The following is an 18,416-nucleotide window of genomic DNA, read 5'->3' as shown; positions in this document are numbered from 1 at the left end:
CCTCTGCTGTTCCTACAAGAAAACACTTCATGACCTGTTCTAAACGAATAACACTGAGAGCATCTGTTGTCAGTCTATTAAAAAGAAAAGAGCCAAGTAATTTAACAATTTCCAGTTCCACTGCACTGAATGACATGCTTTTAACACAATTCATGACAGTTTGATATGACTTCTCCATCCACTGGGATTTTTTTAATTGTTTTTATTTTGTACCAACCCTGCATTGTTTATTGACTTATTTATTGAGCGTATCCGATTCTAAATATCAGACACCAGTTACAACTTGGCTATAACAGGACTGAAAGTCTGAATGTAGTCATGTATATGGTTAGAGAGTCGGACTCGTAATCCAAAGGTTGCGAGTTCGAGTCTCGGGCCGGCAGGGATTGTAGGTGGGGAGAGTGAATGTCCAGCGCTCTCTCCACCCTCAATACCACGACTGAGGTGCCCTTGAGCAAGGCACCGAACCCCCAACTGCTCCCCGGGCGCTGCACTATAAATGGCTCCGGGTGTGTGTTCACGGTGTGTGTGTTCACTGCTGTGTGTGTGCGCACTTTGGATGGGTAAATGCAGAGCACAAATTCCAAGTATGGGTCACCATACTTGGGCGTATGTCCCGTCACTAATAATTTAATACAATATTTTAATACTATTCATATTTTATATTAGTAATGTTAAAATAAATATATTAAAATAATGTTTAATATTATAAATGTCATTTAGGCTTAAAAAAATAAATAAATAAAAAAGAAATCAAGAAAACACAAAGACCATGTTCAAACAATCTTTTAATTTGAATTTACTGACAGCATTAACGTACATATTCTTTGATTTCGACTCCACGATAAAGCAAGCTATGAGTTACAACACACAGTTCTGCATGGAAAATGAACAAGAACCATACCACCTCTCTAGAGTCTCAGTTAGGCTTGGTGGTTGTAATGTGGTCTGTTTATTTGTGCGCTTCGAAGGTCTAAACAGACACTGTGTTCCTTTTTTTCCCTCCCCAAGTGTGGTGCAATTTATTTCTTGGCAGCTTGGAGACGCTCGCTGACATTCTCCCAGTTCACAACATTCCAGATGGCCTTAACATAGTCCGGTCTAACATTCTTGTACTGGAGATAGTATGCATGCTCCCAGACATCTATCCCAAGTAGTGGGATGAGACCTCAAATTTTAAAAAGGGAAAGAGAGTATAGTAAAGTTCAGAGACTTTAACAACTTTAAAAACAGATGACTTCTTTCTCTTTGGAGTCTACCAGAATATGGCTTTACCTTAACAAATACATACAACTGCTACATATACATGGATGACTCTTGTGAATAAATTGGAGATTTTTTTGTGTATTCACTGAGGGTCTTGTTAAAAGTGTATGAAAAATGACAATGTGAACTCTGGGGATTCATACCTTTACTATCAAAATAGATCTATTCTCTACTATTCATTGTGGAAGATTTACCTGTAGTGCCCTGCAGAGGGTCTTGGTTTGCACAAGCAGCAATCCTCAGTCTTCCACTGTCCTTAGCAAAGCCCAGCCAGCCCCATCCTGAGCCCTGAACAGCCACTGTGGCAGCTGACATCATCTCCTTCATCTTCTGAAATGAGCCAAAGTCACGCTTAATGGCTTCTAACAGCTCACCTGTAAAAAAAACAAAAAAAACAGACTCCTCACATACAATTATATGCTTCATAAATGACAATTGAAATAGCAGTATATGTTCAACATCTATTCATGTGTATAATGCCTCCTACCCTGTGGTTCTCCTCCACCGTTGGGTGACAGATTTGTCCAGAATATGGTATGATTAATATGGCCACCACCGTTAAATTTCAGTGCAGGCTGAAGGGAGACTTGAGTTGTCACATCACCTGTAACACAGCAAGGTCAAACCTAAATACTTGTTATATGCAATGAAGACTTTTCAAATAATATGCTAAGTCCTAAGATTTTAGTAAAAGTAAACTAACATTTATAATGCTACTACTGAACCATTAATGAAACATAATGGCCTATATTATAAATGATTGAGGGAATGAGGTGTAAAGCAGTGTATTTTCAATATTATTTATATACTAATCTAGCATTTATAAATATTTTGAACTGGCTTTTAATTTTAGTTTATATTTTAGCAATTTTGTTATGTGCATTTGTTATTTTTATTATTATTATTTTTTTAATGTTCCTATTTGGTTAAATATTGAAGTTTGTTTGTTATTTTAGTACGTAAAACATTTTAGTTAGCTGCCAGGCAGCATTTCTAATTTTTGTTTACATTTTTATATATTCATATTTTCATCTAAAATATACATTTTATTTGACTTTAGCTTTATTTAAATTAATGAAAATAATTTAAATAGTTTTACTTAACAACACTGGTATGAAAAAAGTGACTTGTGAGCTTTAGTCATCAAAAAAAAAGAAAAAAAAAAAAGTTTTTGACTGCTTTGTGTGACATGCTCACCACTTCTCCTACAATGGCTGTCAATTGAAAAACCAACAGATGTATGTAAAGGAGGTTAACTTAAAAGTGTACTAGCATTCCCATCATGTTATCGTTCTCCTATCAAATGCTTATTTTGTCCAGCTACAACAGAGTTGTCGACTAAGTCTTCTATTTTCTTTTCCAGGAAAAATATACCCAAGATTAGTGCACAAGTTTGCTTGAATTTGTGCAGTAACATTTCAGTTTAGAACATTAATGAAGGTAATATGAAGTGATTGACCACCCAGACCAAGTCCTAAGATGTCTGTTGGTGTTGGGCAGTCTAATTTTACCTAGAAAACCACTGTTCTATCTGACAACAATAAAAAAGGACAGCAAAAAAGTAAAAATCTAATTTGTTCTCACCCTTTGCCAGCGCCTCTTGATATTTTTCCTCAGTGACATTGAGGTTGTTGACATATGTTGCATGGTGCTTGCTGTGGTGAAGCTGCATAATCTCAGCACAGATGTGAGGCTCAAGTGCACCGTAGTCATATGGGAGGTCAGGCAGTGCGTGCTTCTGTCTGGAGGCCACAGCTCCCAAGATGGGGTTCAAGGTGGCAGCGCACCTGGAATCGACAACAATAAATAAAAACTATTAAATATGGTAAGATATGAAGTAAATAAGCACTGCAATCAGAGTATTGCAAGAATTTGGCAGGATATGTTGAATTAATGTGGTAAGCTCTCATGGGATTGTTGCTACATGACAGCAGTTTAAAAATTAAAATATTTAAGTGTCTTTATATATAACAAAGGGGGAATCTTGCAAGGGATTATCATATGTGGGTGTCAAAAATTTTGTCACTCATTTCAGAAAGTGAAACCCATATATTTTATAGATTCATTACACAGAGTGAATTGATTATGGCTTGATTATGATTATGGCTTACAGATAATGAAAACCCAAAATTCTGTGTCTCAGAAAATTAGAATATTACATAAGATCAATAAAAAAAAAAAGCATATTTTAAACAGAAATGTCAGGCTTCTGAAAAGTATGTTCATTTTTATGCACTCAATACTTGGTTGGGCCTCCTTTTGCATGAATTACTGCATCAATTCGGCGTGGCATGGAGGCAATCAGCCTGTGGCACTGCTCAGGTGTAATGGAAGCCCAGGTTGCTTTGATAGCGGCCTTCAGGTCAGGTCATCTGCATTGTTGGGTCTGGTGTCTCATCTTACTCTTGACAATACCCCATAGATTCAGGTCAGGCGAGTTTGCTGGCTAATCAAGCACAGTAACACCATGGTCATTGAACCAGCTTTTGGTACCTTTAGCAGTGCGGGCAGGTGCCAAGTCCTGCTGGAAAATGAAATCTCCATAAAGCCTGTCAGCAGAAGGAATCATGAAGAGCTCTAAAATTTCCTGGTAGATGGCTGCGTTGACTGTGGACTTCAGAAAACACAGTGGACCAACCCCAGCAGATGACATGGCAGCCCAAATCGTCACTGACTGTGGAAACTTTACACTGGACTTCAAGCAACATGGATTCTGTTCCTCTCCACTCTTCCTCCAGACTCTGGGACCTTGATTTCCAAATGAAATGCAAAATTTACTTTCATCTGAAAAGAGGACTTTGGACCACTGAGCAACAGTCCAGTTCTTTTTCTCCACAGCCCAGGTAAGATTCTTCTGACGTTGTCTCTGGTTCAGAAGTGGTTTGATAGCCCTTTTCCTGAAGACGTCTGAGCGTGGTGACTCTTGATGCACTGACTCCAGCTTCAGTCTACTCCTTGTGAAGCTCTCCCAAGTGTTTGAATCAGCTTTGCTTGACAGTATTCTCAAGCTTGCGGTCATCCCTGTTGCTTGTGCACCTTTTCCTACCCAATTTCTTCCTTCCAGTCAACTTTGCATTTAATATGCTTTGATACAGCACTCTGTAAACAGCCACACCTTTCAGTAATGACCCTCTGTGACCAACCCTCTTTGTGGAGGGTGTCAATGTTCGTCTTCTGGATCATTGCCAAGTCAGCAGTCTTCTCCATTATTGTGGTTTCAAAGAACAAGAGATACCCAGAATTTATACTGTAGGGATGGTCATTAATTGAAACTCAAATGTAAATATTGTAGTATTTTTGAGATACTGATTTTTGACTCTCACGAGCTGTAAGCTCTAATCATCAAAATTAAAATAAAAAAAACTTTTGAAAGGTTTTACTTTACATGTAATGAATCTAAAATATATGAAAATTTCACTTTTTGAAATAAGTTACAACAACATATGAACTTTTTCATGATATTCTAATTTTTTGAGATGCACCTGTAAGTGTGATTTTTGAGTAGGCCTGTTTCCACCAAAGCTATAGTGAAGCTGATTTGACAGTGTCTTCTGATAAGGTTTATTACTACTATTGTCCCAAAAGGTTTGTAACGTTACAGTTATTTCAAATAAAATCTAGCTGTACACATAATTAATGGATTAGATATTTATAACAGGCTAAGCTGTTGTTTGGCAGCCTCAAATCGGGGGTAGCTAAATGCAACTTCATGTACAAAACTCTAAATCAACACATATCTATAATAACGAGTGAAATTGCACTCGCAATATCAGTTACGCAAACTATCACAGTTTGATGCTGTTAGCCTGGTCGCTCGACCAAACATAAAAGTGCGCAGTTTATTCTTACCGCCTTTGATTTAATAATTTAAAAGGCCTGGTTATTCAGTTAGCATCACACAATATGAGAGCTTATTCAGACTTTATCTTTACCTGCGGATATATCCGACTCTGCACAGCATGCTTTAGTCCGTCAAACAGCGACACATACACTTCACAAACCTAAGCTCTCTCCATTACAGCCTGCCCTTGAAATTTCAACTTCAACTTGGACTGGAGCGTACCATTATTTCAAAATAGGGGTGAGACACAAAAAAACATTTATTTTTTTGTCATTGTTCATAGACTACACAATACACATTGTTTACGAGTAAAATATTAGATCAGATCGTTTTTTTTTTTTTTTATATATCTCAGATGAAGACGATTTGTGTAAATTAAAGACGGTAAATAAAAAAAACAAAAAAACGAGCACCCCCTGTGCCAACTGGCATAATTCAGCCAGTCATTCTAGGCCTTACTTTTACAGTGAATGTTGTTATATCTCACATTACAGCACAATTAATTGTTCAATGTGGATTAAAACGGAAATAATCCCAAAAGAAAATCCGATGGTGGGTTAAGAATTACACAAGCCCTCTTATGTGGCATGAAAATATAGTTAGCTCAGACGTAATGCACAGGTTCGTGGATGTATCTGGTAAACATGTTAAAGAGAACAGTAGCAATATGTCTGTGTTGCCAGATCCCGCGAAAGAAACACGCAATAAGCTCTAAAAGGCAAACCAAAAATGAATGATCACTTTGGGGGAGCACAAACCCAGGGCCCTGTTTCATAATTCAAGTTTACCAAATAAACCAGGTTTATTTCAGGTAGTTTGACTTGTTGTCAATTTATTTGGTTCAAAATAAGTCGAACTAACTGAAATAAGCCTGGCTTGTTTGGTAAACTTGAATTATGAAACAGCCCCTGGGACTAAAGGAGGAATATAAACCAAAGCAAGTAAAGAAATGAATAATGTCATATATGTGACCGAACAGTATGTGGGTATATGTGACACATATATTAGGCACACTTTATTTGTGCTATGAGGGTCAATCATAACACAACGCGACAATTTTTGTAATAAGCCAAGTATTATTATTACTACTACTACTATTATTATTAACAGTTTATCAAGTGAATAACCTTATGTCCTGTTTGGTTTATTATATTATGAACTTCTATTATATGCATTTTGTATATTTTTAATTAAAAGTTGTGCATACTCGGTATAACTATCAGTTGATGGAGACCAGAAGGCTGTTTCATTAAACACGTTTACCAAATAAACAGTTAGTCTGACTTATTTTGAACCAACTCAAATGACAATAAATCAGACTAACTGAAATAAGCCTGGTTTATTCGGTAAACTTGATTTATGAAGCAGCCCCCAACATGAGATTGAGGTCTCTGCAGAGTAAAAGAGGGCGTTTCTGAATTTGTGGGTGTTTTCAAACTGCTGGGAGTTTCTCAATCATACAAACAAAATGATCCCCCTTACCTAACCCCACCCCTAAACCTACCATCACTATGACGTCAGCCAATCAGGACACATGGTCTAAAAACGCCCCGATCTGGTAACTCCCATTACTTTGCTGCAGAGACCTATACTTGCCCAACATGGCAACATTGCGTCGTTTACGTGCTCGTGCTCCTCCTCCTCGTCAGCGCTCGTGCGAACACACTGATGCTATGCTGCTGAACATCGCGCGCACGCTGGTCATGGCGGCCGCAGTCCCCTCCGTCTAAATCATAAACGTAGCCTTTCCTCCTCCAGAGAAACTCATAATTTACAATAACTGCTTAAGAGCTCATATTGGAAGAAATACGCGTCATTCTGGTCGAGGTGAATCGGGTCTGGTAAGTGTTAAAGGTTACATTTTCTTATTTCAGATAAAGTGCTGCTCCTCGGAGAGGGAGAGTCTCTTCCTTCTCCGCCATTTTGTGACAGCGAAACTGCTCAAAGAAGGCGCCGGCAAATTTTTATTACTCCACGTCTATTGGCGATATTTTATTGATTTTATTTTAAGATGAACATGCATTGTCGGCTACGTAAGCTTCACATTTCCCCGACAGAAACGAGCATCATGAGATTGTATGAGAATGGCGCGGTGGTGTGCAGCGCAGACCGTTTAGCATGTCAACTCTTTAAACTCGTTTCCCCTGGAAGATAAGGTTATTGTTTTTTCGCGCAAAGATAAGGTAACTGTAAAAATTCTGTGGAGGCTGATAAGATTAGGTTGCTATTTCGTTTATAAAAGGTGAAATGTGGAGACGAAGATGCATGAAATGCATTTCCCTGTTAAGTTGAGCAGTTTCGTTTTTAAACGAGCAACTGAATTTTTCTTAATTGTCGCAACGTTTTTACGCTTACTTGTTTTTTAAATGCACGACTGCGAAGTGATATAAACAGGATAATTCTTCCCCTGTATCTGTTAATTGTTGCGTTGATGTAAAAGCAAGCGAATCTCTCGCCTGGTGGCCTGTATTTGTAATAGCACATGTGTAGGCGTGTGAAATCCACGCCACTGTCTCTAGGTCTGTGCTTCATATTGATCATGATTTGTCCACTTCTGTCTTTCACAGAGATCAGAATGACCAATGAAGAACCTCTCCCGAAGAAGGTGAGCTCATTGTCCCAGTCTAATCTGATTATATGAGTACCTTTCCGCCGACATGGTCTCTTTATAAGTCTTTATTTCCCTTTTATGTCCTTGCAGGTTCGCCTTAGTGAATCTGACATGAAGACCCTGACTCGAGAGGAGCTGTGTACAAGGTGTGTAGCCATTCTGTTGTCCAATAATCTTTAAGAGTATGCACATTGAAGCTTTCCAGATTGTAAAACTGATGTTTCGTTCCGGGTGTAGGTGGAAACAGCAGGAAACTTATGTCCAGATGCTTGAGACAAAATATGCAGATTTAAACTGTAAGTTTGCACATCTCAGATGTTCTGAATAATTAAATCTTGAGTGGTTTAAGTACTAGGTGTAATGCTGTGCAGAAAATGAAATGTCTAGAAGTAATGCATCTTTTTTTACGTTGAAATGTCTGCAGCCAATGATGTGACGGGCCTGAAAGAGTCTGAGGAGAAGTTGAAGCAGCAACAGCAGGAATCTGCACGCCGAGAAAACATCCTGGTGATGAGGCTTGCTACTAAAGAGCAGGAAATGCAAGAGTGTACAGTAAGTGTGTTATTATGTCTCCTTTTTTACTTCTGCTTTATGGTCCGTTCTTATTGGAGGAACTGGGTCAGCTTGCTTGAATGATATTTAGTGTCTCTGCTGGAGTGTAGTAGAGGTTTAGATTTCCACAGCATGTGGATGTAGTATTTAAATGAAAGTGGATTAGAAGTGTTAAGATTTTAAACACATTAGTTGTATTTGTGAAGCATCTGTGAATATTTATTTGAGTAATAGCTGCTGTTGTGTTTCAGTCAAATCTTTATCCTAATGTTTATTATGCAAATGATCTCTGTAATTCATCAAATTTGGTGTACATATGCAGACATTAGAATATTGCTTCCAGCATTTCAACATGGGAACACCCCACTAAAAGTAAAACAAATGCATGTTGGTGGAAAATGTGGGATAGTGGATGACCACAGAATTGCACATTCGAGTGCAGCTTCGAGTCAGGCATCAGTTTTACTCATTTTTACAGCTGTTGCAGGTACAAATGAAAGTTTGAAGTTTTAACCTATCTAGATTTTCGTTGCTCTTATTTTAAGATTTGGAACCCAAAGCACAGTTTGCCTGTTTAAGCTACTGTTTATTAATGAAACATTACATACTGTAATACTTGTAATATATACTTATTAACCAATTGATGTAAAGGTCCTGTTTTTAAACCGTTACTTAATAGTATACTAGCTTCAAAGCTGAAGAGTTCTTTTTTACAGACTGAGCGTCACATGCCTACATTCACATGGATATTTGTCTTTTTTTTTTTTTTTACATGCTTAGATTTTAATGGTCTCTCTTACATTTCAGACCCAAATCCAGTACCTGAAGCAAGTCCAGCAACCGAGTGCGGCTCAGCTGAGATCGTCCATGGTGGACCCAGCCATCAACTTATTTTTCCTCAAAATGAAGGCTGAACTGGAACAGACTAAAGACAAACTGGAGCAAGCCCAAAATGAACTGAGTGCCTGGAAATTTACACCTGATAGGTAAACTAAAATAACTCCCCACCCCCCTCCAAACAAAAAGTCAAGACTTTCCTGATTCACCCCCCACCTTCTCCTCTGCAGGAGTGCAGATAATGGTGGGGGAAGACTGAAATGTTTTGCTCACAACGAGACTCAGACTTTAAAGCCAAAGCTCAGAACAAAAGACATTTTTCTTTCGTATTGCCCTGCTATTACAAATACCGTAATGTAAATTCAGAGCAAAACACAACAGTTTTGGTCAGGTGACACTTTTGTTTCAGCTTTCTCTCTCCCCCCACACCCCTCATGGTACAGAAGCCTGAAGGAATCGGGACTGTTCCTGAAGAGGTGGTCACGTCGGAAACGCCCCCTTCCAGCCCATGTTAGAAAGCTTCCTGTAACAAAAAAGGCGGCCTATGAAAGACTTGAGCAAAGCGTTGGCTCTGGAGCTGATTGAACTGTAGTTTAAAGATCACTGATTGAACATTTAAAAAATGACATGGCCCTACTAAATGTGTTGCAGAGGAATATGGCCCCATTTAAACTCCATCGTAGAGGCCTTGAGACTCTGATTAAGAATCTAGAATGTTAACACAGGGAGGTGGGAATGTAGTGTGATGCAATGAAATGGGGAGGAGTTAAGCAATCTTAAGACTTTGGGGCAGAAGCCTTTGTTATGAAGTAAGACTTTGGGGGAGGAATCAGACTTTCTGATCTGCAAAGACTTTGGTATATGTTCATCTCACAGGTGCGACATACGGTACAGTGTTTCAAACCCTTTCTTTTTTGTGTTCGTAACATTATACTTTGCTTTTGCTCTGGAAATGCACCTTGCATTTACAGCAGTGTGGTCCAAATTAATTGACCGACCTGGTAATCATCTTAAATTGGCTGTTGCGCTGCTGCAGATGCAAACATAATTATTTATTTTTTTCAATGTGAATGCAAATGTGCAATGTGTGTTAGAGGAAATTATTCAAGCTGTTTAAATGTTTGTGTATAATATTTGTATTTATCTTGTGTACCTTTTCTAATCCACTATTTATTTTGCGGTCACCCAGTGAGGATTTCAGTGGTTTTGTTCATTTCCCTTGGGTCACGTTCAATTCTATTGCAGGTTTTTTGCTCTGTAGATATTTTATAGCATTTATTACATTTTAACGATATAGTTGCATTTACAATCTGAGTGATTCAAGAATAGTTTTAGAGATCGAAAACAATTTGGGTTAGGCAATTTTCTTTGTTACGAAGTCTTTCGAAATATTGTCTGCTCTAAAGTGGCATTATATAATTCATCAGAGATTTCATTGCAGCAGGTTGCCCAGAAAAGATGGTTAACCAGTTTAAGGAAATATTCTATATTTGACCTCACGTTTAACCTCAAACTGCTTTTTATATTAAATGCCAGCATTTTCTCTGAAACGATTCCAAGTCATTTAGTTTGAGGACAGTAGTATTACTAACTACTGTATTTGGCACCAAAGCACCCTAGTGACCATTCAATTCATTAAAGTTTAATGGTACTGAATACATCTTTATACACTATATCATATATCATTACAGTCTCAGAGTTTTCCAGGAGATGTGGGTTGCATTTACCTAACCTTAAATGGAAGAGTAAAATATGCTGCTGATTTAAATTAAGTGCACTGGCACATCCAGCTTTGCAGTTATTTTATCTCAATGATAATACAAGAAATTGTGTTGTCTATTGTCTGGAAAATTTCTAGCACTTTTTTTTTTTTTTAACCTTCTGTCATTTAGTACAAGACCAGTCACAATAACATTAAGTCTCAATTGATTTTATTATTGCTTGGTTGCTCATAGCTGGTTTTTAGATTAACAGGTAGGTACTTTCATTGGATCTGTGATCATCTTTGCTTTTAGATTTTTATATGAACTTGGTTTGGCAACTTGTGCAATGGCCTATTGGAATGCTTCCATACTACATATGTTCAGATGTATTGTACTTCTGGTTTAACTTCATTTGGTCTGATAACTGTTCAACCATCTCTTCCCAGAATTGTTTGAACTGTTACTTGATTTTCTTGATTGTCGTTGACTATGTTTACATGCACACCAGGAAAAACTGCTTATTGCAAGTGAGCTGCCAAAATGCCGTTGCATTTACACGTGTCATGTTAGCAGTGCATTTTTAACTGCATATACATGTGGCACGATTGGTAATTTGCTTTCCTACTACTTTGTTACTTTTAGTTGTCTGATCTTTTCCACTCACATGCACTCTTTAAAAAGCTATAAGAACTCGATCACTTAAGGCTCAATCTCTTGCAGAAATTCAGTCGTATTGAACCTCATTGTTTGCATTTACTAGTTTCAGAATACCGCTTTCTTTTGCATTTTTGTAAGTGCATGTAAACATACTTTGCTGGTCAACAATATTTACCAGGCTGAAGACCAGTGTGGCCATTGGAGAGTTTGTTGGAAGCTGTTTCTGGTTGGCTAAAGTGACCACCCAGTTTGTAAATGCAGTGGCCACTTGTGTCGACCCTGTGGCCATGTTCATCATGTGATGTTAGACTTGTTTCCCTTGCAGCCAGACTGGTAAGAAGCTGATGGCGAAATGTCGCATGCTGATCCAGGAGAATCAGGAGTTGGGCAGGCAGCTGTCTCAGGGGCGCATTGCCCAGCTGGAGGCCGAGCTTGCCTTGCAGAAGAAGTACAGCGAAGAGCTCAAGAGCAGCCAAGATGGTGAGCCAAACCTCTCTCCATTCATCTAACTCCATTCATGGTTTGTTTTTATAGACTTTAAACTCACTCTTTGTTGTACCTGTGCATTTTGTGTGGTCCAGAGCTCAATGACTTCATCATTCAGCTGGATGAGGAGGTGGAGGGCATGCAGAGCACCATCCTGGTTCTTCAGCAGCAGCTGAGGGAAACCAGGCAGCAGTTGTCTCAGTTGAACTCCCAAGGCACTTCTAGCGGAGCTGGTCCAAGCAGAACTTCGCCTTCAGCGGCCTCTGAACCTTCCATTCAAAGCGAACCTGCAAACTCCTCCTGCTCAAATGTTGCGAAAGACTGTGGAAGGGTGTCCAACGGACCCTCCAACGGGAGCTCATCTCAGAGGGGCGCATCTGGGTCCAGTCTGTATAGGGAAGCGAGCAGCGCAGATGAAGATTACCCACCATCGCCATCTGTCTCCTGCCCCACTCATGGTGGCATGTCAAAACAGTCCAACCACTCAGAAGATGCAGCGAGCCAGAGGGGTGGAGAAGGGTACATGACTCAACTAAGTGCAGGCTATGAGAGCGTGGACTCACCAACAGGCAGCGAGACGTCAGTGACCCAGCACTCGAACGATACAGACTCCAATGCTGACCCCCATGAGGCCGCTGCTGTCTCCAAAGGCAGCAGGACTGCGGGTATGAGGCACAGTACTCAGAATGGCCTGGACTCGTCTGCAGCAACAGTTGCCACCAACACCTCCAATGCCTCCACAGGGTCTGTTTTGTAACATTCTTAAAGTTTCAGTTTTTTTTTTTAACCACGACAAAAGGAAATCACACACTTCAGGCCAGTTAGTTCTTGTTTGAGAAATGGTCAAATGCATCACTTTTGTTTTCTACCCGACCTTCCATCATAACCTATTTCAGTGCATTTGTGACATGCTCAAAACTGATTACGTTTGTAAAATGAGCAACATTGAGTTTGTATATTTGAATTCTTTTTTTTTTTTTTTTTATGAATGACTTTTAAACCATTTTTCCTCTGTCAAAGTAATATGAACACTTGGTTCTGTGCTGTTCATTTGCTCACTTGTTAGATCTCGGAAATCATTTAGCTACGTGTGATGTATCAATGCTCAATTAAGTCTTGAAACTGCAAGTTCAGACAGTCCTTAGTTTCCTGATGTTGAACTTTTCTTTTTGTTCCTCTACATGACGAGAGAAAACGTTTTTTTTTTTGACTTGTGTGTAGTTTTTTGAGATGTATCTTGTTAAATTCTGATTTCAATCCTTTTCATGTACTGACCAAATATCAATAAAGAATTTTAATATGATTCAAACCTTGCTTTGATTTTCTGCTTTGAATAAATTCTATCAAAACCATTCCATCTGTTTATCAACATGTCATCGATTTAATGCCTAATCAGTAAAATTTATTTAAATGTGTGTATTTAGTGAAACTGTAAAGTGGCTTTTTAATCAAACAGATTTTTAGTGAGTTCTAGTATGCAAAAGCAAGTTTTCCTGTCTTTTGTTAGACATCCACACAGTTAGATGGCGCAACACCGAAATAAAACCAATGCATTAGACTCGCAGATCTCGGTTATGATGCTAGTTTCGTCTTCTCAAATGAATGAGACAGCGTGAAGTAGGAGGCTCTTAACAGCCTGCATATATAGAGCGAGCTAGCCTACAGGACACATAACGAGGAACCTACCAGCATTACAGCAAAGATGAACACGGATGCGATTGTTATTGTTTCTGCCGCAAGGACTCCTATAGGTAAGCTCTCAAAATGTCATGTATCATATTATGATGATATTTTCCACACGATGCTGAGCACCTCTTTGTAACGTTAGCTGCAAACGGCAGTGAATCCTGAGCATAGACTGTAAAAGATCCTGAGGCAGCTTGTTGACATTATACTAGAACGTTTTCATGTATCACTAACTCCTGAGTTATTGAGCTAAACAAATAATAATCTGCGCGATTAAGCCGATGAAAGAGAGTCTGTTTGCTTTAGTTGTATATCGTCAAAGTATGTGTTTATTTTAATTAGCTAATGCTCGTGTAGTGTCTCACTGTGGTGCAGAAGAAAAGCTGCTCTGATTGGTTGCTCGGCGTTCTCATCAGTGTTCTCGTGCTCTGATTGGTTCATTTATTGTAGCGCCATGGCTTGGAGAAATGTTATTGATTGGTCATCCAGATAAACCTTTGCTAAAACATTATCATTCATATATACATACTTTTTTATTTTTAATTCTGACCATTAACTTTTATTCATGGAAATAATACCAATAGTCAAATGAAATAACAGCATAGCTTTAGTAAATTAGAAACAGCGTTAAGATTCCTTTTTTTTGTCTATTTATTTTTACATGCATGCTCTTTATGATTTTGACATGATAAAAGCAGTATATGGGCAATATGGCTTCATTTGCCTTTTTGCTTTCTTCCATAAGTTATATTATTTAGATGAAACAAAAGTATCAATATTTTTGCTTTTTATTGACAGGATCATTCAATGGAGCCCTTAGTAGTATACCTCTCAATGATTTGGGGACATTAGTCATTAAAGATGTGCTTAAGAGGGCCAATGTAAAGCCAGAAGACGTCTCAGAGGTCATCATGGGTCATGTCCTCACTGCAGGTATAGCACTACATCAAAGACTGTAGAACTTTGACTACATGTAGAAAACTTGGCCTACTAACCACCATATAAATACAGAGCTCATCAATGAGAGTAATGCACAAAGCTCAAGTTCACTTGTGGATGACAGTCTTCTCCTACATTTATTTAAGGTCATGGGCAGAATCCTGCCCGGCAGGCAAGTGTTGCTGCTGGTATCCCATACTCAGTGCCAGCATGGAGCTGTCAGATGATCTGTGGATCTGGCCTAAAGGCTGTGTGTCTTGGTGCTCAGTCCATCATGACTAAAGAATCCACTATAGTAGTAGCAGGAGGCATGGAGAGCATGAGCCAGGTAAGACAGCTGTAAGGGGCACTTCTGTTATCTTTAAGTAACAGGTGATGATAACCATGCAGCACTTTGTCTGTCAGGCTCCTCATATAGTGCAGATGAGGTCAGGGGTGAAGATGGGAGATGCTACTTTGCAGGACTCTATACTGACTGATGGACTCACAGACGCCTTTTACAATTACCACATGGGAGTCACAGGTATTTTCTTAAAACGGACTACCTACCTTTTTTGTGTCCTTTAATTGGGAAACTGATCTAGTTTTGGTCATGTGTCTGTGTTAGCTGAGAATGTGGCCAAGCAGTGGGGGGTGTCCCGTGAGGCTCAGGACCAGTTTGCTGTGACGTCACAGAACAGAACTGAAGCAGCTCAGAAGGCTGGATATTTTGACCAGGAGATTGTGCCAGTTACTGTTCCCTCTAGGAAAGGTAAAATGCTCTTTGTATTCAGAAATATGATTTCATTTTTAATATTTATATATTATTTTTTATTTTTCAGTATCTCAATAAATATTTAAACACTATCATTCAAAAGTTTGGGGTTGGTTTATATATATATATGTGGGTTTTTTTTATTACATTTTTGAAATGAGTCTCTTATGGTCACAAAGCTGCATTCATTTTATAAAAAATACAGTAAAACCAGTAAAATTGTCAAATCACTTTTCATCACTCTAATGATGTTATTCTAATATGCTGATTTGGTGCTTAAGGAACATTTCATATTATCAATGTTGAAAACAGTTGTACTGTTAATATTTTTGTGAAAACCATAAAAAATTGCGAAGGTGCACATTCTGAAATCAAGTCTTAATATCTTATGCAGATTCTAAATTCTAATAAATGAAGTTTGAAAATAACAAAAATTCTGATTTTATTTTGTGGAATGTTTGTATCTCCTTAAGTTTGTATTTATCTCTGATGACACTGAATATAAATTCAAATAAACCTATTATTACCATATCAGGTCCAGTCGAGGTCAAAGCTGACGAGTTTCCGCGGCATGGCAGTAATATCGATGCTATGTCCAAACTGAAGCCTTGTTTTGTGAAGGATGGTTCTGGTACAGTGACAGCTGGCAATGCATCAGGTAAATGGTGACATCTTTGACACTCAATAATGACATAATTTAAGTGTCATTTTCACTGCATAGAGTAACAGTAATTTTTCTTCCATTGGTTTTTTCCAGGCATAAATGATGGAGCTGCAGCTACTGTTCTCATGAGCCAATCAGAGGCCCAGAGACGAGGCTTAAAACCAGTGGCACGCATCACGTCCTGGGCTCAGGCAGGCCTTGACCCTTCAGTCATGGGCACAGGGCCAATTCCAGCCATTAGAAAAGCTGTGAGTATCTGTTGAGTCATCACAGGGCCTAATTCATCCACATGAATGAAGAATGAATTCTTGTAATCAGTGCTTATCCTGAAATAGAACTTAGAGGACCGATATAATTCCATAAAAACACAGATTTAGAATTTGGTTCATAATATAGTATAATGTAATATATGTGTTTTTGGCTACAGTCCTTGCCAGTTTATTGTTACAACAAATTTGGCTAGCTTTTTAAAGTGAATTGTATCTGCTTTCTAACCAGGTTGATAAAGCCGGATGGAGGCTGGATGAGGTTGATCTGTTTGAGATAAATGAAGCGTTTGCTGCTCAGTCCATTGCAGTGGTAAAGGAGCTCAGTTTAAACCCTGATAAGGTGGGTTATTTCTTCCACTTTATAAATACTTTGCTTCATGCTTTACACAATATTATATTGACACAGTTACCCAATGATTTCTGTGCCACAGTAACAAGATTGCAATATCATTCTTTGCCTAAATTAAAGGCAAAGAATTCTCCATTCTTTGCCTAAATGTAATAATAATATTTATGGAAAGACAAATACTCATCTGTCTAATTTTTTCCATTCTTTTAGTTTATAGTTAATTTACCACTTCATTTGTCTCTGTTCCTTCAGGTGAATGTGTGTGGAGGGGCGATCTCTCTCGGACATCCCCTCGGTACGTCTGGCTGTAGAGTGTTGGTGACCCTGCTTCATGCGCTTCAGAGGACAGGGGGACGGAAAGGGATTGCTTCATTGTGTATAGGAGGTGGGATGGGTATTGCAATGTGTGTAGAGAGAGAATAAGCGCTGAGTACTGCTGAAATAGGCAAATTATTTCCACACTGTTATCGTGTGTGCTATTAATCAGCCCTTAAATGTCATGTACCTTAACAGGCTATGATGAGACTAAAGCAAGTACATACTCAAGTCAGTACTTATATATATTGTAAAGGAAGGGAAACCTGTAGTAAAATTCACATATGGCCAATTTTGGTGAAATTATTCTAATGTATCATCATATACACTGGATCTGAGGCATTTTCACTTAACACTAATGTATTCCCTTCAGTCTTTTGTGATTTTATGGTACATAAAGAGGACTTATTGTATACCAGCTTTTAAGACATTCCTTTTCTGTGTTAATCGTCTATGGTTGCTGATTTACTCTTATAGTAGAGCTTTTATTGGTATTAAAACTGGGTCTGCCACAAGCATATCAATGATAACCGGATAGAGTTATGAAAATCATGTTGAGTTGTGTGATTTAATCCATCAGTTGAATGGAGTCGATCTGTTTGCTGCAGATTGTAAATTGGACCTAGTATTTAGATAAGACCTGTCTACACTGTGCAATAGAAAACTGCCTTAGAAAATGTCAAATGTGCCAAAAAGGCAAAATTAGCCTCTATCCTGTGCTTCCAATAGTCTGCTTTTAATACTCTCTCCCAATGTTAATTTATACCTCAGGGGAAAAGATGTTTACATATTTAGCCTGCGTTGTACTCTTAATCGTACTGCTTAATAAAGAATTTAATGGAGAGCCCTGTGTCCTACAGTGAATGCAAATAAACTGGGCCACTTTTTTAACCTAAAAATGTTAATGCATGTTCGAATTCTTTACTATTTTTGCATGTATTTCTAATATAAAGTAATGTGGTTATTTAGCAAATCTCAGCATTTTGTCATTCATGATGCTATATTTTTTAGATGTTCAGCAAAATATATATTAACCTCATGAAATGTTGCAGTTAGCAGCTGTTTAAATCAGTTTACATTAATTGTGGCTTCAACCTATGCATTATTAATGTGACAATTAATAAAGTAACCAGTAGAGGGCACCTAATCTCAATGGCGCTGATCTCTTCATCGGCCTGATCAGTGTGAGTGTGGTACAGATTGTTGGGTTTTAAACCAGTCAAAATGCACATATCAAGCCCACATAGTTAATAAATGCACAGACAGGATCATACTACATATGACATGTTAAATATAGATAAGAAAGCACCGAACAGGACGACGCCAAATAGGCAGGTAATCGGATTACACCTTTGACAGACCTCGCGAGCTCATCATGTACTGTCCCTACTGAACAACAAGTGCTTCATTTAACTTTCTGTTATGACTCTCATTCACAATGCCGCTCTTTATTAATCGAGACTTTTTCACATGAAGTCCATCTTCTA

General features: G+C 38.4%; 3 protein-coding genes across 7 annotated transcripts; 2 read left to right on the top strand and 1 right to left on the bottom strand.

Annotated features, from left to right (window-relative positions):
• Positions 1-770: 770 nt before the first annotated feature.
• On the bottom strand, positions 771-5,785 carry LOC306879786 (superoxide dismutase [Mn], mitochondrial). The gene is made up of 5 exons (XM_079432974.1): positions 5,199-5,785; positions 2,851-3,053; positions 1,754-1,870; positions 1,461-1,640; positions 771-1,168 (listed from the first exon to the last, which is right to left on the bottom strand). Exons 1-5 carry the CDS (start codon positions 5,225-5,227, stop codon positions 1,023-1,025), a joined length of 675 nt encoding a protein of 224 aa, XP_079289100.1. The 5' UTR covers positions 5,228-5,785; the 3' UTR covers positions 771-1,022.
• Positions 5,786-6,745: 960 nt separating this feature from the next.
• LOC306879785 (pre-mRNA-splicing regulator WTAP-like) lies at positions 6,746-13,256 on the top strand. Of its 5 annotated transcripts, none has more exons than XR_013785034.1 (8): positions 6,746-6,948; positions 7,675-7,712; positions 7,809-7,864; positions 7,956-8,014; positions 8,143-8,270; positions 9,078-9,983; positions 11,793-11,947; positions 12,049-13,256. XR_013785034.1 is itself a non-coding variant. In XM_079432971.1 (8 exons), the coding sequence occupies exons 2-8, from the start codon at positions 7,683-7,685 to the stop codon at positions 12,708-12,710; spliced, it is 1,269 nt and encodes a 422-aa protein (XP_079289097.1). In that variant the 5' UTR covers positions 6,775-6,948; positions 7,675-7,682; the 3' UTR covers positions 12,711-13,256. The 5 variants fall into 5 exon arrangements, 3 of the variants coding, with proteins under 3 accessions (XP_079289097.1, XP_079289098.1, XP_079289099.1); XM_079432971.1 differs by having other exon boundaries at positions 6,775-6,948; positions 9,078-9,256; XR_013785035.1 differs by having other exon boundaries at positions 6,781-6,948; positions 9,078-9,995.
• A 233-nt stretch (positions 13,257-13,489) lies between these two features.
• Positions 13,490-18,069, top strand: LOC306879784 (acetyl-CoA acetyltransferase, cytosolic-like). Its single transcript, XM_079432970.1, has 9 exons — positions 13,490-13,704; positions 14,438-14,572; positions 14,725-14,906; positions 14,984-15,101; positions 15,186-15,329; positions 15,868-15,990; positions 16,090-16,244; positions 16,495-16,605; positions 16,867-18,069. Exons 1-9 carry the CDS (start codon positions 13,656-13,658, stop codon positions 17,035-17,037), a joined length of 1,188 nt encoding a protein of 395 aa, XP_079289096.1. The 5' UTR covers positions 13,490-13,655; the 3' UTR covers positions 17,038-18,069.
• The last annotated feature ends 347 nt before the right edge of the window (positions 18,070-18,416 follow it).

The sequence above is a fragment of the Barbus barbus genome, assembly GCF_936440315.1.
Source record: "Barbus barbus genome assembly, chromosome: 14".
NCBI lineage: Eukaryota > Metazoa > Chordata > Actinopteri > Cypriniformes > Cyprinidae > Barbus > Barbus barbus.
Note: the sequence above shows the minus strand (reverse complement) of the source record. Positions and strands in the feature narration are given on the sequence as shown.

What these genes read in the sequence shown, in the direction of transcription:
- LOC306879786 (XM_079432974.1), bottom strand. Translation starts at nt 5,227, where the DNA reads ATGCTGTGCAGAGTCGGATATATCCGCAG. An exon ending in TCAAGAGGCGCTGGCAAAGG is followed by an intron (nt 1,871 to 2,850) that starts GTGAGAACAAAT and finishes GCTGTGTTACAG; the next exon opens with GTGATGTGACAACTCAAGTC. An exon ending in CCCTCTGCAGGGCACTACAG is followed by an intron (nt 1,169 to 1,460) that starts GTAAATCTTCCA and finishes TTAAAATTTGAG; the next exon opens with GTCTCATCCCACTACTTGGG.
- LOC306879784 (XM_079432970.1), top strand. Translation starts at nt 13,656, where the DNA reads ATGAACACGGATGCGATTGTTATTGTTTCTGCCGCAAGGACTCCTATA. An exon ending in TTACCACATGGGAGTCACAG is followed by an intron (nt 15,102 to 15,185) that starts GTATTTTCTTAA and finishes TGTCTGTGTTAG; the next exon opens with CTGAGAATGTGGCCAAGCAG. An exon ending in GACAGCTGGCAATGCATCAG is followed by an intron (nt 15,991 to 16,089) that starts GTAAATGGTGAC and finishes GGTTTTTTCCAG; the next exon opens with GCATAAATGATGGAGCTGCA.
- LOC306879785 (XM_079432971.1), top strand. Translation starts at nt 7,683, where the DNA reads ATGACCAATGAAGAACCTCTCCCGAAGAAG. An exon ending in AAGAACCTCTCCCGAAGAAG is followed by an intron (nt 7,713 to 7,808) that starts GTGAGCTCATTG and finishes ATGTCCTTGCAG; the next exon opens with GTTCGCCTTAGTGAATCTGA. An exon ending in AGGAAATGCAAGAGTGTACA is followed by an intron (nt 8,271 to 9,077) that starts GTAAGTGTGTTA and finishes CTTACATTTCAG; the next exon opens with ACCCAAATCCAGTACCTGAA.